Raw genomic sequence first — 18,529 nt, 5'->3', positions numbered from 1 at the left:
AGAAATCCCAGGATGGGGGCATTGAATTCCTATCTGCACTTCAGAAGAATATGGGAAAGGTGACGGAGCCACTAGAGAAAGGTCTCATGTATGTGGACGGCTTGTGGTTCAACCAAAGATCGCGCCAAAACCACGATGGTTGACTCTGGGGCTACCCATAACTTCAATGGCTGAAGGAAGCTGCCGCCTGACTTGCTGGGAAAGAGATCAGGGAAGATGAAAAGCTGTGAATTTCCGCAGCCCTACCAATTACGGGGATAGCGAAGAGAACTCCAGTGAAGTTAGGAGTTGAAGGGCTTCGTTGACTTCGTAATTGTCAAGATGGATGATTTCGACGTGAGTCGTGGGGAATGGAATTTCTTGCTTGAACATAGTATACCAATGCCCCTTGCCAAATGCTTAGTCATTACTGGGTCTACACCGACCGTATCCAAGCCAGTATCAAGCAGCCAAATGGGTGGTAGAATGATCTCAGCCCTCCAATTGAAGAGGGCCGGCGGCCACGACGAAACCACGTTCATGGCCATCCCGAAAGAATCAGTGAGTCCACGGAAGAGGAGATCCCCCAAGCGTTCTATTGTCTTGGAAGAGTATCGGGACGTCATGCCGAAAAGCTTGCCCAAGTCCTTACCCCCCGAAGGGGATTGACATGAGATTGAGTTGTTTGCCAGGGGCAAAGCCGCCTGCCAAGAAGCATATCGGATGGCCCCGCAGAATTGGCTGAGCTCCGGAAACAGTTAGACGAGTTGTTATAGGCAGGATTTATTAGACCGGCAAAGGCTCCTTATGGAGCCCCAGTACTGTTCCAGAAGAAGAAGGATGGAGCCTCCGGTTGTGCATCGACTATCGGGCCTTGAATAAGCTCACAGTTCGACGAAAATATTCCCTTCCTATCATCACTGACTTATTTTTGATCAGCTTCACGGTGCTAAGTATTTCTCGAAGCTGGACCTACGGTCTGGATATTATCAGGTTCGAATTGCTGAAGGCGAACCCAAGACGACCTGTGTCACGAGATATGGAGCCTTCGAATTCCTCGTGATGCCCTTTGGCCTCACCAATGCTCCAACAACGTTCTGTACCCTAATGAACCAAGTGTTTCACGAATACCTCGACAAATTCGTCGTAGTATATCTTGATGACATTGTGGTCTATAGTGCCTCGTTGGAGGACCATCGGCGTCACCTCCAACTAGTCTTTGAAAGCTGAGGAGAAATCAGTTGTATGTAAAGAGAGAGAAGTGCTCCTTTGCCCAAAGAGCGCATAAATTTCCTCGGCCACGTGATTGAGTGTGGTCGGATTGGTATGGAGAGGGCAAGGTGGCCGCAATTAGAGACTGGAGTGGTACCATCATGCCGTGACCAGAACTACGATCCTTTCTCGGACTAGCCAACTACTAGTTATCGACGAGTTCGGTAGAGATAGGTCATATTCTTGATGCGGTCAAGATCTAGCTCTCAGAGGTGTGCGCATTGTATACGAATTTGTTGTGACGAGAAGGATTGACCATTTGGTTTTTAGCTACTCATGATTTTCAAGTTATTCTTGATGGTCATAGTCGCCTATTGAGTGGCTTGAGGAATAAGCTTGATGATTGTTATTATAAGATTTATTTCGTGGGGCGTTTGCCTCGGAATATGGTCGAAAGTGACCATCTCTCTCTGAAATTTTGTAAGAGACTGAGTTCTTGCGTGCACTTCAGCGGTTTGAGGCGGTGTGCCTCCCTGAAGAACAGTACGGGATATCTACCCCAAGGTAACGCGTTTTAGATGAGAGTAGACTAAACTAATGATGCCACGAACGAGGTATGCCTGCCTCGCGAAAGGAGATGTTTAGCAAGTAGTAGCATCTGCTTGAGGGCCTGGAGACATGTATCTCAATCTGGGGGCACAAGTTCGTGGTCTACAGAACCAGGAGACAAATAACTCCATTATGTCTACTCTCATTCTACACTCCCAACACGGAAATGAACAAGTTGTTCGTCAAGACAGGCTACTACTATTGGTGGTTTGAAGGGATTGGTTTTGAAGCTGTCACTTTGTTCTTTCTTGGGACGTTCGAAGCTATGTGATGTACCATTTAGAAGTTGAGCTATTCGCCAGAAGTTGTTGTACCTTATAGCGTAACGGCTTAAGAATCTGGGTCTAGCGGGAGTTCGACTTTCAATCTTGCGAACATAGACCGGGGAAGGATTTCAACAGCGGTGCTGTTTACGCTTTGAGATCCAGAAATTGAGACCATACAATGGGTGGCTCCTGTGCTTGTTCGATTGCGACCTCAAGAAGTTAAGTTGAAGTGCAAACAAGTAGTACGAGTGAACAACTGTCAAAATCACTGATTTCAAATAAGGGATGGACAAAGCAGCGGCAGAGCCATTCTTACAGTTTGGCCAGGTGAGGAGTGAAATGACAACGCCAGTTCTGGGGTGGAATGATCTACTATACACCAAAGGCAATCGCCTCTACATCCCCAAGAATCCGAATTTTCAAACAGTATGGGGTAGAGTTACGCAAGGTTCAGCTAGTTCATTCATAAGAGATTTGTGTCTTTCCCTTTTTTCTGGTGAACCAATCCAATACCGGACAACAACCATGTTTGGGCAGGACATAGTTGTATGTGTGTCAGAGGAACTTATAGACTCCCTTACTGATCAATAGGGGCTAACTAAATTGGTGCAGTCCTTTCGATGGACTGATTGTCATGCAATTTACAAGACATTTCTGTCTGACTTACAGTATAAAAGGTTGAATAAGGGTCGGAAATACTTATGCGTGTGGGTTGCTGTGGTTAAACGTTCTTACCTGTGCCTTTAGGTAACCGTTTGGGAGAGAGTGTTGTCACAGTCTTCTACTTTATTCCTCCACACAATTTTTTTGACTCAAATTGCGTTGGGAAGAGTTATGAATTCAGATCCTTTTATATCACTAGAAACGTGTATTTCTTTCGATAAAGTTTTATGACCATTCGTTCGTCCCAACGCCGAAATATGGGCGACAGCCTGTGTGGATGTATGATGCTCAGTTGTGGTCTTCATAACATTCATAGTGAAAAGGTTATTATGTTGTCAGTCCCTATGATGCATTGTTCTATAGTTGATCTGTGTGACGGATTGAGATTTCACTGGGACATTTGTCAAGTATTTGTTTATTGGGATCATCACTATTCTCTTCTCCATAGCTATTCCCATTAAATAATGCTCTTAAAATTTTGTTTAAAATGGAAAACGGACAAGACGAGTATACGGGTTCAAATAGGGTATCCGATTTTTGCGTATATACGGTAATGCTGCGTTCACTTTTATCGACGCCTGTGAAGTAGAACGGTGGTCGGCATTTTGTTAGATGTTGCTCATGCATAGCGAGTTTCAATAGCAAACCCGTTTTCTAAAACCGTTTTCCCTAAAACGGGGGTGGAGGTTGCAAGAGGCACTCGGTGTGCCATCGGCAGTCCGTAATCGAGTTGGCTGGCTTGTTCGTGAGCGGGAACAAGTGCCGCACAATCGCTAAGAGAAGCTTCCAAAAGAGCGATTGTGACAACTAGCACGCATAGTCTGTCGTGGCAGACATGCAGGTTTGACTGAGGAAATCGTATACTCGGTACACGATTACCCTAAGTCATGTACCGATTAAAATCGTCGCCCGCCCCTTATTCTTCCTCACCGAGATGTTCTGCCTTCCATTTCTTCGATTTCGTAGTTCCTCGCGATAACTTCGACCATTTTCCTCCATTTTGCTTTATGCCTTCTAAAATCTTGTTGATTTTCCTCACTAAGTCCTCGATTTTCCTCATCGAAATCTTCCAAAATTACAATTTTACTCGATTTTCCTCACCGAGTCCTCCATTTGTTCCTCACCGAAATCTACCTTTTTGGCTGCCGATTTTTGCTTGCTTTTGTGGTAAAATTCTTTCTCTAATTGTTTTTCAATATATTTTAAACTTAGAAATATATGTATGGCTGATCTTATATTTATGTGGTAAATTTTAGATCTGTATGTATGTTTCAATATATTTTATGTATGTTCTTCAATAAAATTCTTTCTCTAGTTTTGTGATAAATCTTAGATCTTATATTTTTTTTATTTATTTGGGTTGATTTAAACTTAGAATTATGTGTATGTTAAACTTAGAAATATATGAATTTGTTGGGCTGGTCTTATATGTATTTGTTGGGCTGATATATATTTGTAGATCTTAAGTCTTAGATCTTATATTTTTTTTATTTGTTTCGACTGATTCAAATATATAGTTTATAAATCTTAGATTTGGGCCGATTTAAATGTATAATATTTAGATCTTATATGTTAAACTTAGAAATTGGGTTTTGTTGGGTTGACATATTAACATATTTTTTTGTCAATAACAGTTGAAAAAATCATAATAAATATGTCTATGTGTCCTAAAGATTTAGTAATTTTAAACCTGGAAATGATGGAGATAGTGACATTGACGTTGAAGTCGATGAATTATTTGGAAACGATAGTAGTGGTAAACATGATTTTGTATCGTCGGAAATGTTCACCCAAATAGATTGGGAAATGACAAATTCAACATGTGAACTAGGGTCTACTTTGGAAGAAAGGAATGTAAGAGTATATGACTGTATTTTAATACAAAAAGGAATGTTGTTTAATACCAAAGAAGATTTACAGCATGCTGTAAAAAAAATATTGTGTGACAAAATACTATGAAATTGTCGTAGTGGAATCAATGTTAAATGTAAATAATGGAGTGACGGTTTTTCTTGGAGGCTACGAGCATGTCGGCGCAAAACTCATGGAATGTTCGAAATCACATAACTCCAAGAATAACACTCATGTTTGTTTTCAGAATTGACACAGGATCATTCACAGCTTGATTCAAATTTCATGAGTATTGAAATTCAAAATTTGGTTAGAGCTGATGGGAGTACCTGTGGCCTTACTCCAAGAAGCCATTAAAAAACAATATAGTTATAATGTCAATTATAGACGGGTATGACAAGCCAAGAGAAAAGCACTGTTGGCGATTGAGAGAAATCATATTCAGAGCTTCCGTATTGGCTGAGTGCTATTGTTCATTACAATCCAGGAACACGAACATATTGGTTTTTCCTTTCCTCTGGTGTGCCAGGTATGACTATTTTTGGACGAGTTTTTTGGTCTTTCGGTCCCGCAAGAGAAGGGTTCGGTTGGATCGATATGACATATGACAACCCTAGAGGGGTGAATAGGGTTTAATTAAACTTTTTTTTTCTAAATTAACCCAATTAAACTAATTANTGGATCGATATGACATATGACAACCCTAGAGGGGTGAATAGGGTTTAATTAAACTTTTTTTTTTCTAAATTAACCCAATTAAACTAATTAATACACTTTTTATAAATAATAAGAAAATTTCAGATTATGCAACAAATAAACAAAAAATGTGATAATTTAATTCTATCAAATTTTAGTAAATAAATCAGAACAAACTAAAACATACAATAAATTGCTTAAATTAATTGCAAAAATAAAAAGGAAAGAGTTAGAGAAGAAGACACCGTAATTTTTATAGTGGTTCGATCAAACTCGATTTACTCCACTCCCCAAGCGCCTTTTGGGAATTTGAATAAAATCTTTCCGACTCTTTCCACGAATTAGAGCCCAACCGTTACACCACCGCTCCTTTTACGGGTTCAAGAGCAAACCCGATCCTTTCCACGGTTTAGGATCAAACCGTTACAAATGTTGGAATTTTTTAAGAACACAATACAACTCTCACTAAAGTGGATTTACAAGTTTAAGCTTACAGAGAGCAACAATGGAACTTTTGAGTTTTGGAGGATTATGAAAGGTAAAATTTGGAGAGAAAGATGGTTTATATAGGGATGGAAAAATTTTTAGAAACCACAATTAATTTGGACCATTGGATTTTGGAAAAGAAAAATCAATGGTGGTGATTTTAAATTAAACTAGTAGTTAGATACAAACAAAATATAATATTAAATTCTTTTTCTTTTGAAATTCATTTTATTTTTAAAATTAATCCAAAAAATAAAAAAAATATCATGTGTCAAAACTAGCCGTTAGACACAAACATAAAATAATATTAAATCTATTTTCCTTTTAATTCATTTTCTTTTTAAATTCATTCTTTTTAAAGTCAAACCAAAAATAAAAAAACATACCATGTATAAAAAACTAGCCGTCAGACACAAATTTAAAATAATATTAAATTTCTTTTAATTTTTTTTTAAATTTTAAATCAATCCAAAAATCAAAAGTCCATCATATGTTAATCTCTTAATGATCCACTATTCAACCAATATGCTGCCACATGTCTACATGCAAATGGTCTGGTTATGTCACGTTATTTTCTCTATAGACTAGTTTCGGTCATATCGTCTTCGTTGTAGCTCCGATTTGAGTGATTCAAGAGGTGTTGGAATCGTTGTTCTAAGCTCTACACTATGGACATATTAAAACACTAAGATTTTCAGTAATTAAAAATTGAGTTTGTTATCATCAAAACATTGATTAATTAATTAATTAAAATTAATTAATTTGAGATTAAGGGCCAAAAAGCCAATAGGTTCAACCATTGTAGGCCATTAATCCAGATTGATGGAACTCATCTCTACGAAAAGTATAAGGGGAAATTATTGACATCCTTATCTATTGATGCAAACGGACATATATTTTTCCTTGCTTTTGCTATCGTCGAAGATGAGAATTCGTCTAGTTGGTCATGGTTTTTGTGGGCATTGCGTGGATATGTTACCCAAAGAGAGGGTATTTGCTTGATTTCTGATAGACATAAGGGCATTCTTGCTGCAATTAATAATGAAGAAATTGGTTGTAGTGAACCCAGAGCGTACCACCGATATTGTCTTCTCCATGTTGCCAGTAATTTCAATCAAAGCAACTAAAAAATTTGGTGTTTAAGGCCGAAAATCAACACCAAAGGCGTAAGTTTATTCGGTGCATGAAAGAATTGAAACAATTGCACCCTGAATGTCTTGAATTTTTTTTCAGACATTGACTTGGAAAAATGGACACAGTCACATGATGGTGGGTACCGCTATGGGTGGATGACAAGCAATGCAGCTGAATGCATGAATGGTGTTTTCAAAGGTGCTAGAATATTACCAATTACTTCTTTGGTTAGGCTAACATTCTATAGCACAATACTGTATTTTGAACGCCGGAGACAAGAAATCAGTAAAGCACTCGATCGTGGGGACATATATACAAAATATGCCCTAAAAAAACTGAAGAGGTGGGAAAAACGAGCATCGACACATACGGTGACATCCATTACAGGGAAAGTCAAACTTTCGAAGTACAAACTGGCATAAGTATGATTTCTCCCTATAAAGAACAACACACCCAAGTTTTAAGCTTGAAAGAAGGGACATGTTCTTGCAATAAGTGGCAATCATTCAAGATTCCATGCTCTCATTAAATTGCAATTTATAATTACGTGCGTATGACATACCTACCACTTATTGATGAATGCTACAAATTGTCCAATTTCAAGCGTTGTTATGAAGGCCGCTTCCATCCAATTCAATACCTAGATTATTGGCCAGAATTATCATTTACAGAAGTTCATCCAAATGCGGACTTACTAAGAGAACAAGGTCGGCCAAAAAGTATGCGCATTCATAATGAAATGGATTGGAGAGAAGCAAACCAAAAAAATGCAATGTATAATTTGCAAAAGAGAAGAACATAACAAACGCACTTGTCCACACCGTACACTTGGTGCTTCATCGTCTTTGGGTCATTAGGTGTATTTTTTTTTACTTGTATATTTTATATACTTGTATTCTTTATGTATTTATATTTTTCATGTATTTGTATATTTCATGTATTTGTATTCTTTATGTATTTATATTTTTTATGTAATTGTATATTTTATGTACTTGTATTCTTTATGTACTTATAATTTTTATGTAATTGTATATTTTATGTACTTGTATTCTTTGTGTATTTATAATGAATTTATGTAATAAATTTATTTTATGCAATTGTATTTTTTTATGTACTTTTTATGTATCGTTTATGTCATGGATTTTATTATGTAATGTTATTTGAACTTTGTAGGTAATGGAACCTGGTTCTTCTAATCCTGTATAATTGTACCAACAAAATACGCATCATTCACAGACAGTATGGGATAGTTCTTCCACTGTAGTGTCGAGTTGTCGGAGAAGAGAGGTGACTGCACAACATACTATCCCATTTGATCACCGCATTATTCCATATGTTCAGCAAGTAGGTTTTCTTGGGGTTGCATAAATTGGTTTCATCCAGCTTGATTAGCACCTTTGCTCTAGTTGAGAATTGAAGACCAGAAACCCACACATTTCACCTGCCTTGTGGGAAATGTACGATTACGCTGCAGGATGTTGCCATACAATTTGGGTTATGAGTGGACGGGCAACCATTGATAGGTTCACTACAGTATGACTGGAAGAACGTTTGTGAAGAGCTCTTAGGTGTTCTACCAGAGGATCTGAAGGGATCAAGATTGAGTATCCCTTGGTTGGCATCCCAGTTTCCAAAATTACCTCCCGATGACGACGACATTAGCATACGTAAGTACGTACGAGCATACATCCTGCAGCTTATTGGAGGATTTTTATTTGCTGACAAGTCAAATACTCTAGTACATACTCTGGGGTGGTGCATGTCTTGCATGGTTATATAGAGAACTTTGTCGGGCTTTCAATGCACAAGCGTTGGAAATAGCGGGACCACTGATACTATTACAAGTATGGGCTTATGATCGATTTTCAATTATAGCACCACAAGTCCAACTACAGGCCCCAGATCATTGTCCACTTAGTGTCAGATATTTTTTCATTTATATATTTGTTTCATTATCATTTTATATAAGAATAATTTTAGATGGAGTGGTGTATTAGCTGCCTCTGAATAATCAGCAAATATGTTTCTTGTGTACAGAAAAATATTCGACATGCTGATGCACAGTCAGTTAGTAAATATGTATATAAATGAATATTTAAAACATTTTATATGTATACTTATTATTATTATTATTATTTTTGTCAGGTTATTTGGACGCCATACACACAGATTTGGTCATCCTTATCTGATTATTGTCGTGATGGTGAAGACATCTGATTGACCGTTAGCCCTCTTATATGCTTCCATATTGTAGAGTGACATCATCTAGATCGTGTGCTGAGACAGTTCGGTCTGCGACAAACGATACCTTCGTTGTCCTATACAGTCTCAACACTACACCACATCGATTTGAAAGATAAGCATGACCAAGATTGGCGTCGAATCCATGCGGAATATTCATTGGCATGGATGACATGATTGTTGTGCACATGGAGAATTAATAAATGGGCCAGCTGTATCAGACGACTACTTTCCCTAGTACAATTCGATCACGAGGCGATTTATCACACCTGACGGTGTTTATATTACTGCATGGTAAGAGATTTAAAATCAGACATTTTTCATATATATGATATGAATATTGTTTAATATTTATTTCTTTTTATTGTACAGAATAATTTTATCGACGATATTCAACAATATTCTAAGTCATTTTTGGAAAGTACTTTGGGGAATGCTTGGTACTAAGCTAGTTTACTCTATTACATGCCATCAGACTTATGGACAAACTGAGGTAGTCAATAGGACAATGGTGACTATGCTTAGGGCTATAATAGATAGAAACACCAAAACTTGAGAGGATTTTCTACCATTTATTGAATTTGCATATAATAGAATTTTTCATAGTGTCATTAAATGTACACCATTTTAGATTGTGTACGGACTTAACCCTTTATCACCTATTGATTTATTGCCTTTTCCTTTTAACGAAGTTGTGAATTTTCAAGCTGGTGAGAAGGTCACCGCCATTCGGGAGCTACATAAAGTGGTTAAAGAGAGGATTGAAAAGCAAAATGCCAAGATGAGAGGGTTAATGAATATCGAAAGCCTATGATATTTAAGGAGGGAGATTGGGTTCAAGTCCACCTTTGGGATGTACGAGATTCTAAGTTAAACCCAAAGGGAAATGGACCTTTCTAGTGATGAAAAAAATGAATGACAATGCCTATCAGATTGATTTTGAAGGTAAATATAGTGTGAGTTCTACTTTTAATGTTTCTGACGTAACTCCTTGATGCAGATAATGAACTTGATTCGAGGATGAATCCTTCAAAAGGGAGAGAAGATGATATGAACTAGGACGCCCTTGTGTTACCTCTGGTACCAATCACACGCTCAAGAGCCAAAACACTATAGTTAGTGTTGAATTCTCACATTCAAGAGGAGATGAACTCAATTGAGGGGATTCAAGTATTAATATCTGATCAAATGCTTTGTAATTGGTGTCAGTTGATGCTACAAAATGAAACTGATTGCACTTTGTTAATTTATTTTAATTTGAAAACATACCTTAATTTTTTTGGGTATTTTCATTATTGGACCCATATATGTTTTTTTTTTTTTGGGTGGAGGGAGAGGGAATTGTTAGTTCTTTTTAATTAGGGGCAGCATATACTTTTTAAGTCTTTTTAGTTATGTAGAATGAGTTTAAAGGATGAAAAAAAAAAAGGAAAAAAAAAGACAATACTAGATTTTTTTTATTTTTATTTTTATTTTTTTTAATTTTTTAATTTTATGTTTTGAGTTTTTAGGGTTTTCTTTGAATGAAACTTCTTTGGTAGATGACAAAGTTTCATCGCCACTTTTGCAATTCTCAAATCAGGGTTGCATGTTAAGAACATTTAGGTAAGTTTAATCATCTTGCTTGTGGAGTTTTCGAATTTGGAGCAAGGAACTAGTTTTTCTTATCTTTTGGTCTTCGATCAAAAGGTAGTCCAAATCTATCATACCTTTTGGATTGTTGTCAAATTGATCGAGGATTTTAGAATTTGATATTAGGAGTTCACCATTTGAGTTCTTAATTTTCAAATCCTAGGATTTTCATATCAACAAACCTCATAAGGCAAGAAAGACACCAACGACAATCCAAACAAGGAAAATATCACCCAACAAATCTGCCACCAATGAAGAAAGAATACCAACATCATATCTCTTTTTGATGTTTTATAAAATAACTCATTTGCATACTTTTTGTTGTCCAAATCTTAAATATGTGATGCATTTATGAATAAAGCATTAAAATGACTCTATTTCAAAGGATAGATATCGAGCTTAATTATGTTTTGATTAATGGTATGTTCTATGTTCTCAAATATGACTTAAATCTTCAATTCATATTAGAATTATCAAATTTCATAACACGTCCAAATTAAAGTGTAAATTCATTTTCAATAGCCTATTCACTCTAAACTTTTTACCATTAAATTTGTTTGACTTTAACCAATTTTTTAGAAAGTGACATTTAAAGAAAATCTTCCACAAAAGTATTCGTATAATTTGTTTGTCGAGTCTTCTTAAAATTATTAAAAGTAAAAATAGTAATATATACATATACATATACATAGTACAATATTTTGATAGCAGATTTAGAAATTGTTTCTTAATTTAAAAATTTATTAAATGAAGCAAAATTTTCTATAAAAATAGATGAGATAAATATGAAATCAGATTATTAAATTAGACATTTTTAGAAGTATATAGACTAAAATAAACAACAAACTATCTGAACCAATATTGTCTTTAGAATTTGACTATGAATCGATAGGATTAGAGGAAAAAAAATGAAATCCATCATCCTTGGCAAAGTTTTTTTGTAAATCGTGAAAAAAAATAAGCAAAAAATTCGAAAAAAAAAAAAACTATATATTTATCAAAAGAAAAAAAATAAAAATAAAGTGTATATATATATATATTAGAAAAGTAGAACATTCCGAAAGACGTTTGTGTGGGAAGCCTGTCCTTGTTGGACTTTTCCCCTCTCTTCTTCTCCCGTTTCTAAAATCTGTGTGTTTCCTTTGTATGTGTATTTCCTTTTGTTTTGTGGGTAAACGACATGTCGGATTGAGCAAATTCCGAACACCAGAAAACGCAAAAACTCCGACGACGATACGAACGTACAGGTACTTACTTTTTTTTTTTTTTTTTTTTTACTCCATCCTTTTTCTTTCCATAATTTCCCAAATCCACCCCTTCTTATTTTCTTTATATATATTTTTTTTCATTTTATTCTCTCCATCACACTTCTTTTTCCCCCTTTTCGATTCTCCACCTTTTTGTTTTATTTTTTTTTTTTTTTAAATTTTCGATTTGCCCGTTGTGACTTGTTCTTTCTTTTGATTGCTTCGTAGTTTCCCAAGCGTTAGGCCTCGTTTGAAATTCCCAGAAAAGAAAAGAAAACAAAAACAAAAACAAAAACCAGCTGGAAAAGGAGTGTTTGTTTTTGAAATTTGAAGATCGTTTCGAAAAGGAAAATAAATTTAAATAATAAAACGTGTTTTTGTTTATTTTATATTTCTCAGATTCATTCATTCATTGCATTACTTTTTAGAGGAAGACCTTTTCTTTTTTTTTTAATTACTATTTTCGCCATAATTTTTATATATTTCTTCTTCTTGGGGGTTGTTTAAGGTCGGAGGCGGAGCTTCTGTTTTTGGATTACGGTGTCGTTTCGATCAAGAGATTGAATTGACTGGGTGGCGATTTCTCGTGAGATTTTACTGAGAGGTACGTTTAATACTTTTTATTTCTTTTTGGAAAAAAAAATATAGATTTTATGTATACCCACACGGTTTTATAATTGGAATTGGAAACCGACTTAAAGGGGTTATGTTCTGCTGTCTGACGGAGCATGGGGTTATCGTGGTTAGCTTTGTTATTTGTTGACTTTGTGGGATTGATATTTTGACTGATTTCAAATTAGGGTTTAAAAAATTTTAAATCAATTTATTATTTATTATTTATTACGGGATTTCAAGTTCATCATATTTCTGGGAAGGTTACTTGATTTAATGGTTTTTGAGTTTTTCATTTATAGCCAAACGATTTGCTGATTTTTTTTTTTTTTTTTTAAATTTTTTGCGGAACTTTGACTATTATATAGTCTTTTTCTTTTTTTCCACATTCTGGAAAGTTGTTTTTAATATGAACTTTCCAAATGCGCAATTTTGTCTTCCAAAAAACAAACTTTTTAAAGAAAAAATATCAACCATTTGAATTTTGAGCCATTGTTTTCTGAAAGTTGAAATTTTCACCTTTTTTTTTATTATAGATTTTCAAATGTTATTTTTTATTCTTTTGTAATTTTCTTTGTATAGACCATTTAAAAAAAATGAAATTTTAGAAGGATCTTTTTTTTTTTTTTAAGTTCATTGTTGTTTCCAAAATCTGACCAATAAATAAAATGTGTTTTTAAAAATGTTAAATAGTGTTAAGCCATAGTACGAAAATAATGTGTTATCAACTGGATCTAAAAATCCATTTTCTTTAAGAAATGAATACTAAAAAATGCTTCCCAATTTCTTTTAATATTTCCTCTATTAAGCGGTACAAGATTGGTTTTTTTTTCTTTTAAAGAAGTGTTTGGAAATATTAAATTATAGTTACAAATGCACTTTGGAAACAAAAATGATTTTGATTTTTGAGAAACAAAACCACTTTTATTTAAAAAAAGTGAGCAACTTATTTATAAATATTTCTAGTAATTTTGCTATTTAAAATAATTATCCAAGAAAACAATGATCTGTTAAATTATGGTCCTAGTGCTATACCCAATATCTATACTTAAAAAAAAAAAGGAAAAAAGGAAATGGGCTACCCAATATTTTAGATTTATTGTTGGCCTAAAATATTGAAAAATCACAATTACCCTACAAAATAATATATATATATATATATATACTGAGTGGGGAATGTTAAAATTCCAAATAACTTGCATTTGCATCTATTATTTGAGTGTTTAAAGTTTGAAAAAGATAAATACCTGAAGACAATTTTCTAATAGGGACCCATGTTGAAAATAATTTTAGGCCCAATCTAGGATATTTCAAAAGAAAAAAAAAAAGCCGAAAATATTTATTTTGTGATGTGGATTTTTGACTTGTGAGAGCTTTGTTTGGAAGACATGGAAAGAGGAAAGAAAAAGCAAAGATGTTATTAGTTAGTGTTTCTATGGATGCTTATTGATTTACATATTTGGAGAGTTCTGTAGAGACAGAGAGATTGAGATTTAAAGGTTAAAAAGAGACAATTGGGAAAAAGAGCTCCTCTTCTCCCATCAATGGTGTGTTGTTCTATGTGCAAAAGCAATTACCTTTTTTCTTTACTCTTATTACTTTAATTTCAACACACTTCCATCATTCATTCTCATCTCAAATTTGCATTCCATACCATACTTCTCTCCTTTTTCGGTTTGGAATCCGATTTACTCCAAGAATTTTGTTGAGTTTTTTCGAGGTTTCGGTTGGGTTTGAGATCGTTGCTGAGCTCTGTTTATGCAGATGGATTCGGTAAAACAGTCAGCTGTATCGTCGAAAAAGAGCAAACTAGCTCGTACTTTTGCGAAAGTTCTTCACATTCGAATGCTGACTGGAGTGTCCGCGGTGGATGGAGTTGAGAAAGGTAAACGGAGGACGGTGGTTAAGAATAATAATGGTGCAGCGGATAGTGAATCGGATTCGTTTGATTGCAGTGATGAAGATCAGCAAGAGAGAGGTGCAATGGAGGCATTCCTTGCAAAAGTGTTTGCTAACATTACAGCTTTGAAAGCTGCTTATGCTCAATTACAATATGCACAATGTCCATTTGATGTTGATGGGATTCAAGTTGCAGATCGAAGTATCGTGTCGGAGTTGAAGAGTTTGTCGGAACTTAAACGATGTTTTGTCAAGAAACAGTTTGATCTTCTTCTGCCCGAAACCGCAATGTTGTCAGCGGAACTTGTGGAGCAAAAGAGTGTTGTGAAAATGTATGAAATTTCAGTGAAGAAGCTGAACTCTCAGGTGAGACTTAAGGAGTCTGAGATTATATTTCTCAAGGAGAAGTTGGAGGAAGCCAAGAGCAACAATAAGGTTCTAGAGAAGAGGATGAATCAAAGCGGGCCACTCCAAAACCTTCACCTTTCTGCTATAAACTCCAATCACTTGGCTCGTGTTCTTCGGCATACGGTTAAAACCGTTAGAAGTTTTGTCCAACTGTTGATCGACGAGATGAAGTGTGGTGGTTGGGATATTGATGAAGCTGCCTCTACAATTGAACCCGACATAGTTTACTTCAAAGAAGAACATAAATGTTTCGCTTTCGAGGCGTTCGTATGCCGAGTTATGTTCGAGGGCTTCCATTTCCCCAACTTTGCTCTTCCGAACGAGTCTCTACCACCCGACAAGAAGCAGCAGACAAAGCTATACTTGAGGAGGTTCGCCGAAACGAAATCATTAAAATCCAAACAACTCCTTGGACATGGCCACGAACCCAACTCCACATTCGCCAAGTTCTGCCGCGTCAAGTATCTGCAGCTGATACACCCAAAAATGGAGTCGTCCTTCTTTGGGAATCTGAGCCAAAGAAGCCTGGTGAGTTCAGGTAAAATCCCAGAGACTGCATTCTTTGCCAGGTTTGCAGATATGGCTAGATGGGTGTGGCTCCTCCATTGCTTAGCCTTTTCCTTCGAACCCGAGGCGTCCATCTTTCGAGTAAACAACGGATGTCGGTTCAATGACGTCTACATGAAAGGCGTAACCGAAGAAGTCTTCATCCTTTCCACACAACCCGACCTCCGAGTGGCGTTCACCGTCGTACCGGGTTTCTACATTGGTAAAACTGTAATACAATCCCTAGTTTACCTCTCTCAACAACAACAAACATCATGTTAACCTGTCCACACAAAAACAGAGGTAAGGTTATAAAGTAGTTACTCTGTTCAAAAAAAAAAAAAAAAACAATGAAATTCTTCTTACAGGATTAGTTAAATTTACAATTATCTGGTGGGGGTTAAATATGAAAGGTAAAAAACTTGAAACCAAAGTAGTAGTAGTAGAATCTATTGTGTTCTGTTAGGTGGGGGGATAAAAAACAAAAAGATTAAAATTTTGTTGTTTTTGTTTCTTTCATTGGGGGCAAGTTCATTCTTCTTTGTCTATTTCTTAGTTTTGTTTTATTTCTCAAGCTGTTTTTGACAAAAGGGTAAGCGCGTGTCAAGCGCGTGGAGTGGGGAGGCAAAGAGCTATATATACATATATATATTATATATATATATATATATATATATATATAGTAATTATATATATTATATATATATTTGCCCTTAGTTTTTGTATATAAAGTTATAATGAAAATTGTGATTTGTATATTGGAGAGAATCTTTAATGTTTTCATCTCATTTCATTTTCATTTTCCTTCAATGGGTTTGGTGCATTACATTTTGTGGTAAAATTCATAAATTCAAGGTTAATTTTTTTTTTTTTAAAAAAAAAATCCTCCACATGAATCCTTTGCACTAAGCGTGAATATTTCTCCTAATAAACTTTTTACGGTATAGTAATACTAGTTTAGGAACTAAATTATTATAAATTTAAAGATATGGAATTGCTATCTTCTAAAATTAAAATTTAGAAATTTAATTATTTCAAAATATTTATTTTATAAGAATGTTGAATGCCCAATTTCTTAAAGTGGTTTCAATTTAATATGCAACCCATTCAAAGAACAACTTTGTATATAGACTTTATTTGTTTATACAAAGTGATGTTCTCAAGGTTGTTTTGATTCAAGTGAAGAACAATACGACCAAAAATAACTTTGGAAGATTCACCATCCAAAAACAAGTTCCTAGATTTTTTTGTCTCAATATATATATATATATATATATATATCACAATAGTCAAAACGAGTATAGTCCTAACTATCATTCAATAGGCATTAGCAACCAAGAGATATTTAGTTTGAATTCCCTATCCAAATTCTTAAATTTTGAGATTTGTGTCTCTTCAAGTTTGAAATTAAAAAGTGTCGGATAGATCTTTAGATCATCAGCCAATTTGATATTTTTAAATTTCATAAATCAATTTGACACAAAATTGAAAGTTTAGGATCTTATCATACATAAATTTTGATTTTGTGTATTAATATACTTTAATCACCATTAAAAAACAATGAATATATTATGGATCTAGTAATTACTAAAATTTAAAATTTTCAAAATTTCTCACATAAATTTTAAGTTCTAGTCATATATATTTCCTCGTACATTTTATATATATTATTACACATGTTCAAACTTCCTAATCGTTGGCTTTATATGCTTAAGCTTACTATATAATTGCAAGATAAATATTCCATTCATATTGATTTAATTTTTGTTTATTTGTTTGTAAACTTTTTTATTTTAAAATATAGACTCCGTCATTATTTTATCATATAATATCCATACACTAAATATTCATCTTAACTAATTTATGTGGTTCAAATGCATCCCAAGCTTAGTATATTAATTAATTTATTTCAAAAGTTAAAACACTAAGTAAAAATAATTCTAAGAATTTGAGATAAGAATGAAATTTAACCTAATTTAGAGACCATCATGGGAAAGAATGTTGTATAAAATATTATCAATAATATTTACACAATCTACCTATTAAAAGAGGTAGGTAGAAGTAGAATGAGATATTAAATGTACATATCTTAAAATTTATTTTTCCCTTTCCTCCATAACTACTAATAAATTTTTGTTAAAAAAAAAACCATATAATTAAAATAATGGCAAAATTTGAAATGAAAAGGAATAAGGCTTAATGTAGATCAAGAAAATAGAGGAAATCAAATCTCAATATATAATTGTAAAAAAGTTATTGACTTTGGATGCTCTGCCTATACATGCAAGGTACAAACTTTGGTTGTTGTTTTTTTTTCTTTTGGGTACAAAATTAAATTGGTCTCATCATATGGTATGCATTGGGTTGCTCAATTTTTTTAAAAAAATTCTAAAATTAACTTTGGGTCCCACAATGGAAGCCTGCTTGTGCAATTGTTTTTTGCAGAATGGTCCCTAAGGAAAAAGTAATTGCAACTAAATAAGGCCAAACCTACTCATGCTACTTTCTTTATTTTCTGTCAGAGATGTTTTGTTGGGGAATGTGTGATGATGGACACTAAACATATCATGAGTTTATTTTGGTTAAATTATAATTTAGGCCTCAATTTTAATGAATTATCCTCCCATAAATTTTGAATCTGTAGAAAGTATTAAATTTTCAATTTTACAACTATAATTTTTTTAACATGTACAAAAAATCACACACATTTTTTTTTTTTTAAAAAAAAATTTAAGTAGCTTATTTTATGCATTTTAAATAAGCACCAAATATTTAAATTTTAAAGATTTAAATATCACTAATTTTCTTTTTGTTTATTTTGTTTTATTCTTTATACATCTACTAATTTGTTTTTGTCTAGGAACTTCCTTATAATTTTGTTTTTTTAAAACATCAATGCAAACAATTTAAATTTCATGTAAATGTCTTTGATCATCAATAGATTCAAATATTGATAAATATTTAGAAGTCATGTAATAAGGTCAAGTATTTGATCTTCAATATATTCAAAAAAGAATATTTAACTAATAAATAAAATTAAATGCTAAT

The 18,529-nt window shown here is 34.1% G+C and overlaps 1 protein-coding gene across 3 annotated transcripts; it reads left to right on the top strand.

Annotated features, from left to right (window-relative positions):
• The first annotated feature begins 11,814 nt into the window (after positions 1-11,814).
• LOC120084518 (protein GRAVITROPIC IN THE LIGHT 1-like) lies at positions 11,815-15,998 on the top strand. Of its 3 annotated transcripts, XM_039040314.1 has the most exons (3): positions 11,815-12,016; positions 12,525-12,620; positions 14,393-15,998. In XM_039040314.1, the coding sequence occupies exon 3, from the start codon at positions 14,393-14,395 to the stop codon at positions 15,761-15,763; it is 1,371 nt and encodes a 456-aa protein (XP_038896242.1). In that variant the 5' UTR covers positions 11,815-12,016; positions 12,525-12,620; the 3' UTR covers positions 15,764-15,998. The 3 variants fall into 3 exon arrangements, with proteins under 3 accessions (XP_038896242.1, XP_038896245.1, XP_038896250.1); XM_039040317.1 differs by lacking the exon at positions 12,525-12,620; XM_039040322.1 differs by lacking the exons at positions 11,815-12,016; positions 12,525-12,620 and having other exon boundaries at positions 14,393-14,513; positions 14,584-15,998.
• The last annotated feature ends 2,531 nt before the right edge of the window (positions 15,999-18,529 follow it).

The sequence above is a fragment of the Benincasa hispida genome, chromosome 1, assembly GCF_009727055.1.
Source record: "Benincasa hispida cultivar B227 chromosome 1, ASM972705v1, whole genome shotgun sequence".
NCBI classification, from domain to species: domain Eukaryota; kingdom Viridiplantae; phylum Streptophyta; class Magnoliopsida; order Cucurbitales; family Cucurbitaceae; genus Benincasa; species Benincasa hispida.
Note: the sequence above shows the minus strand (reverse complement) of the source record. Positions and strands in the feature narration are given on the sequence as shown.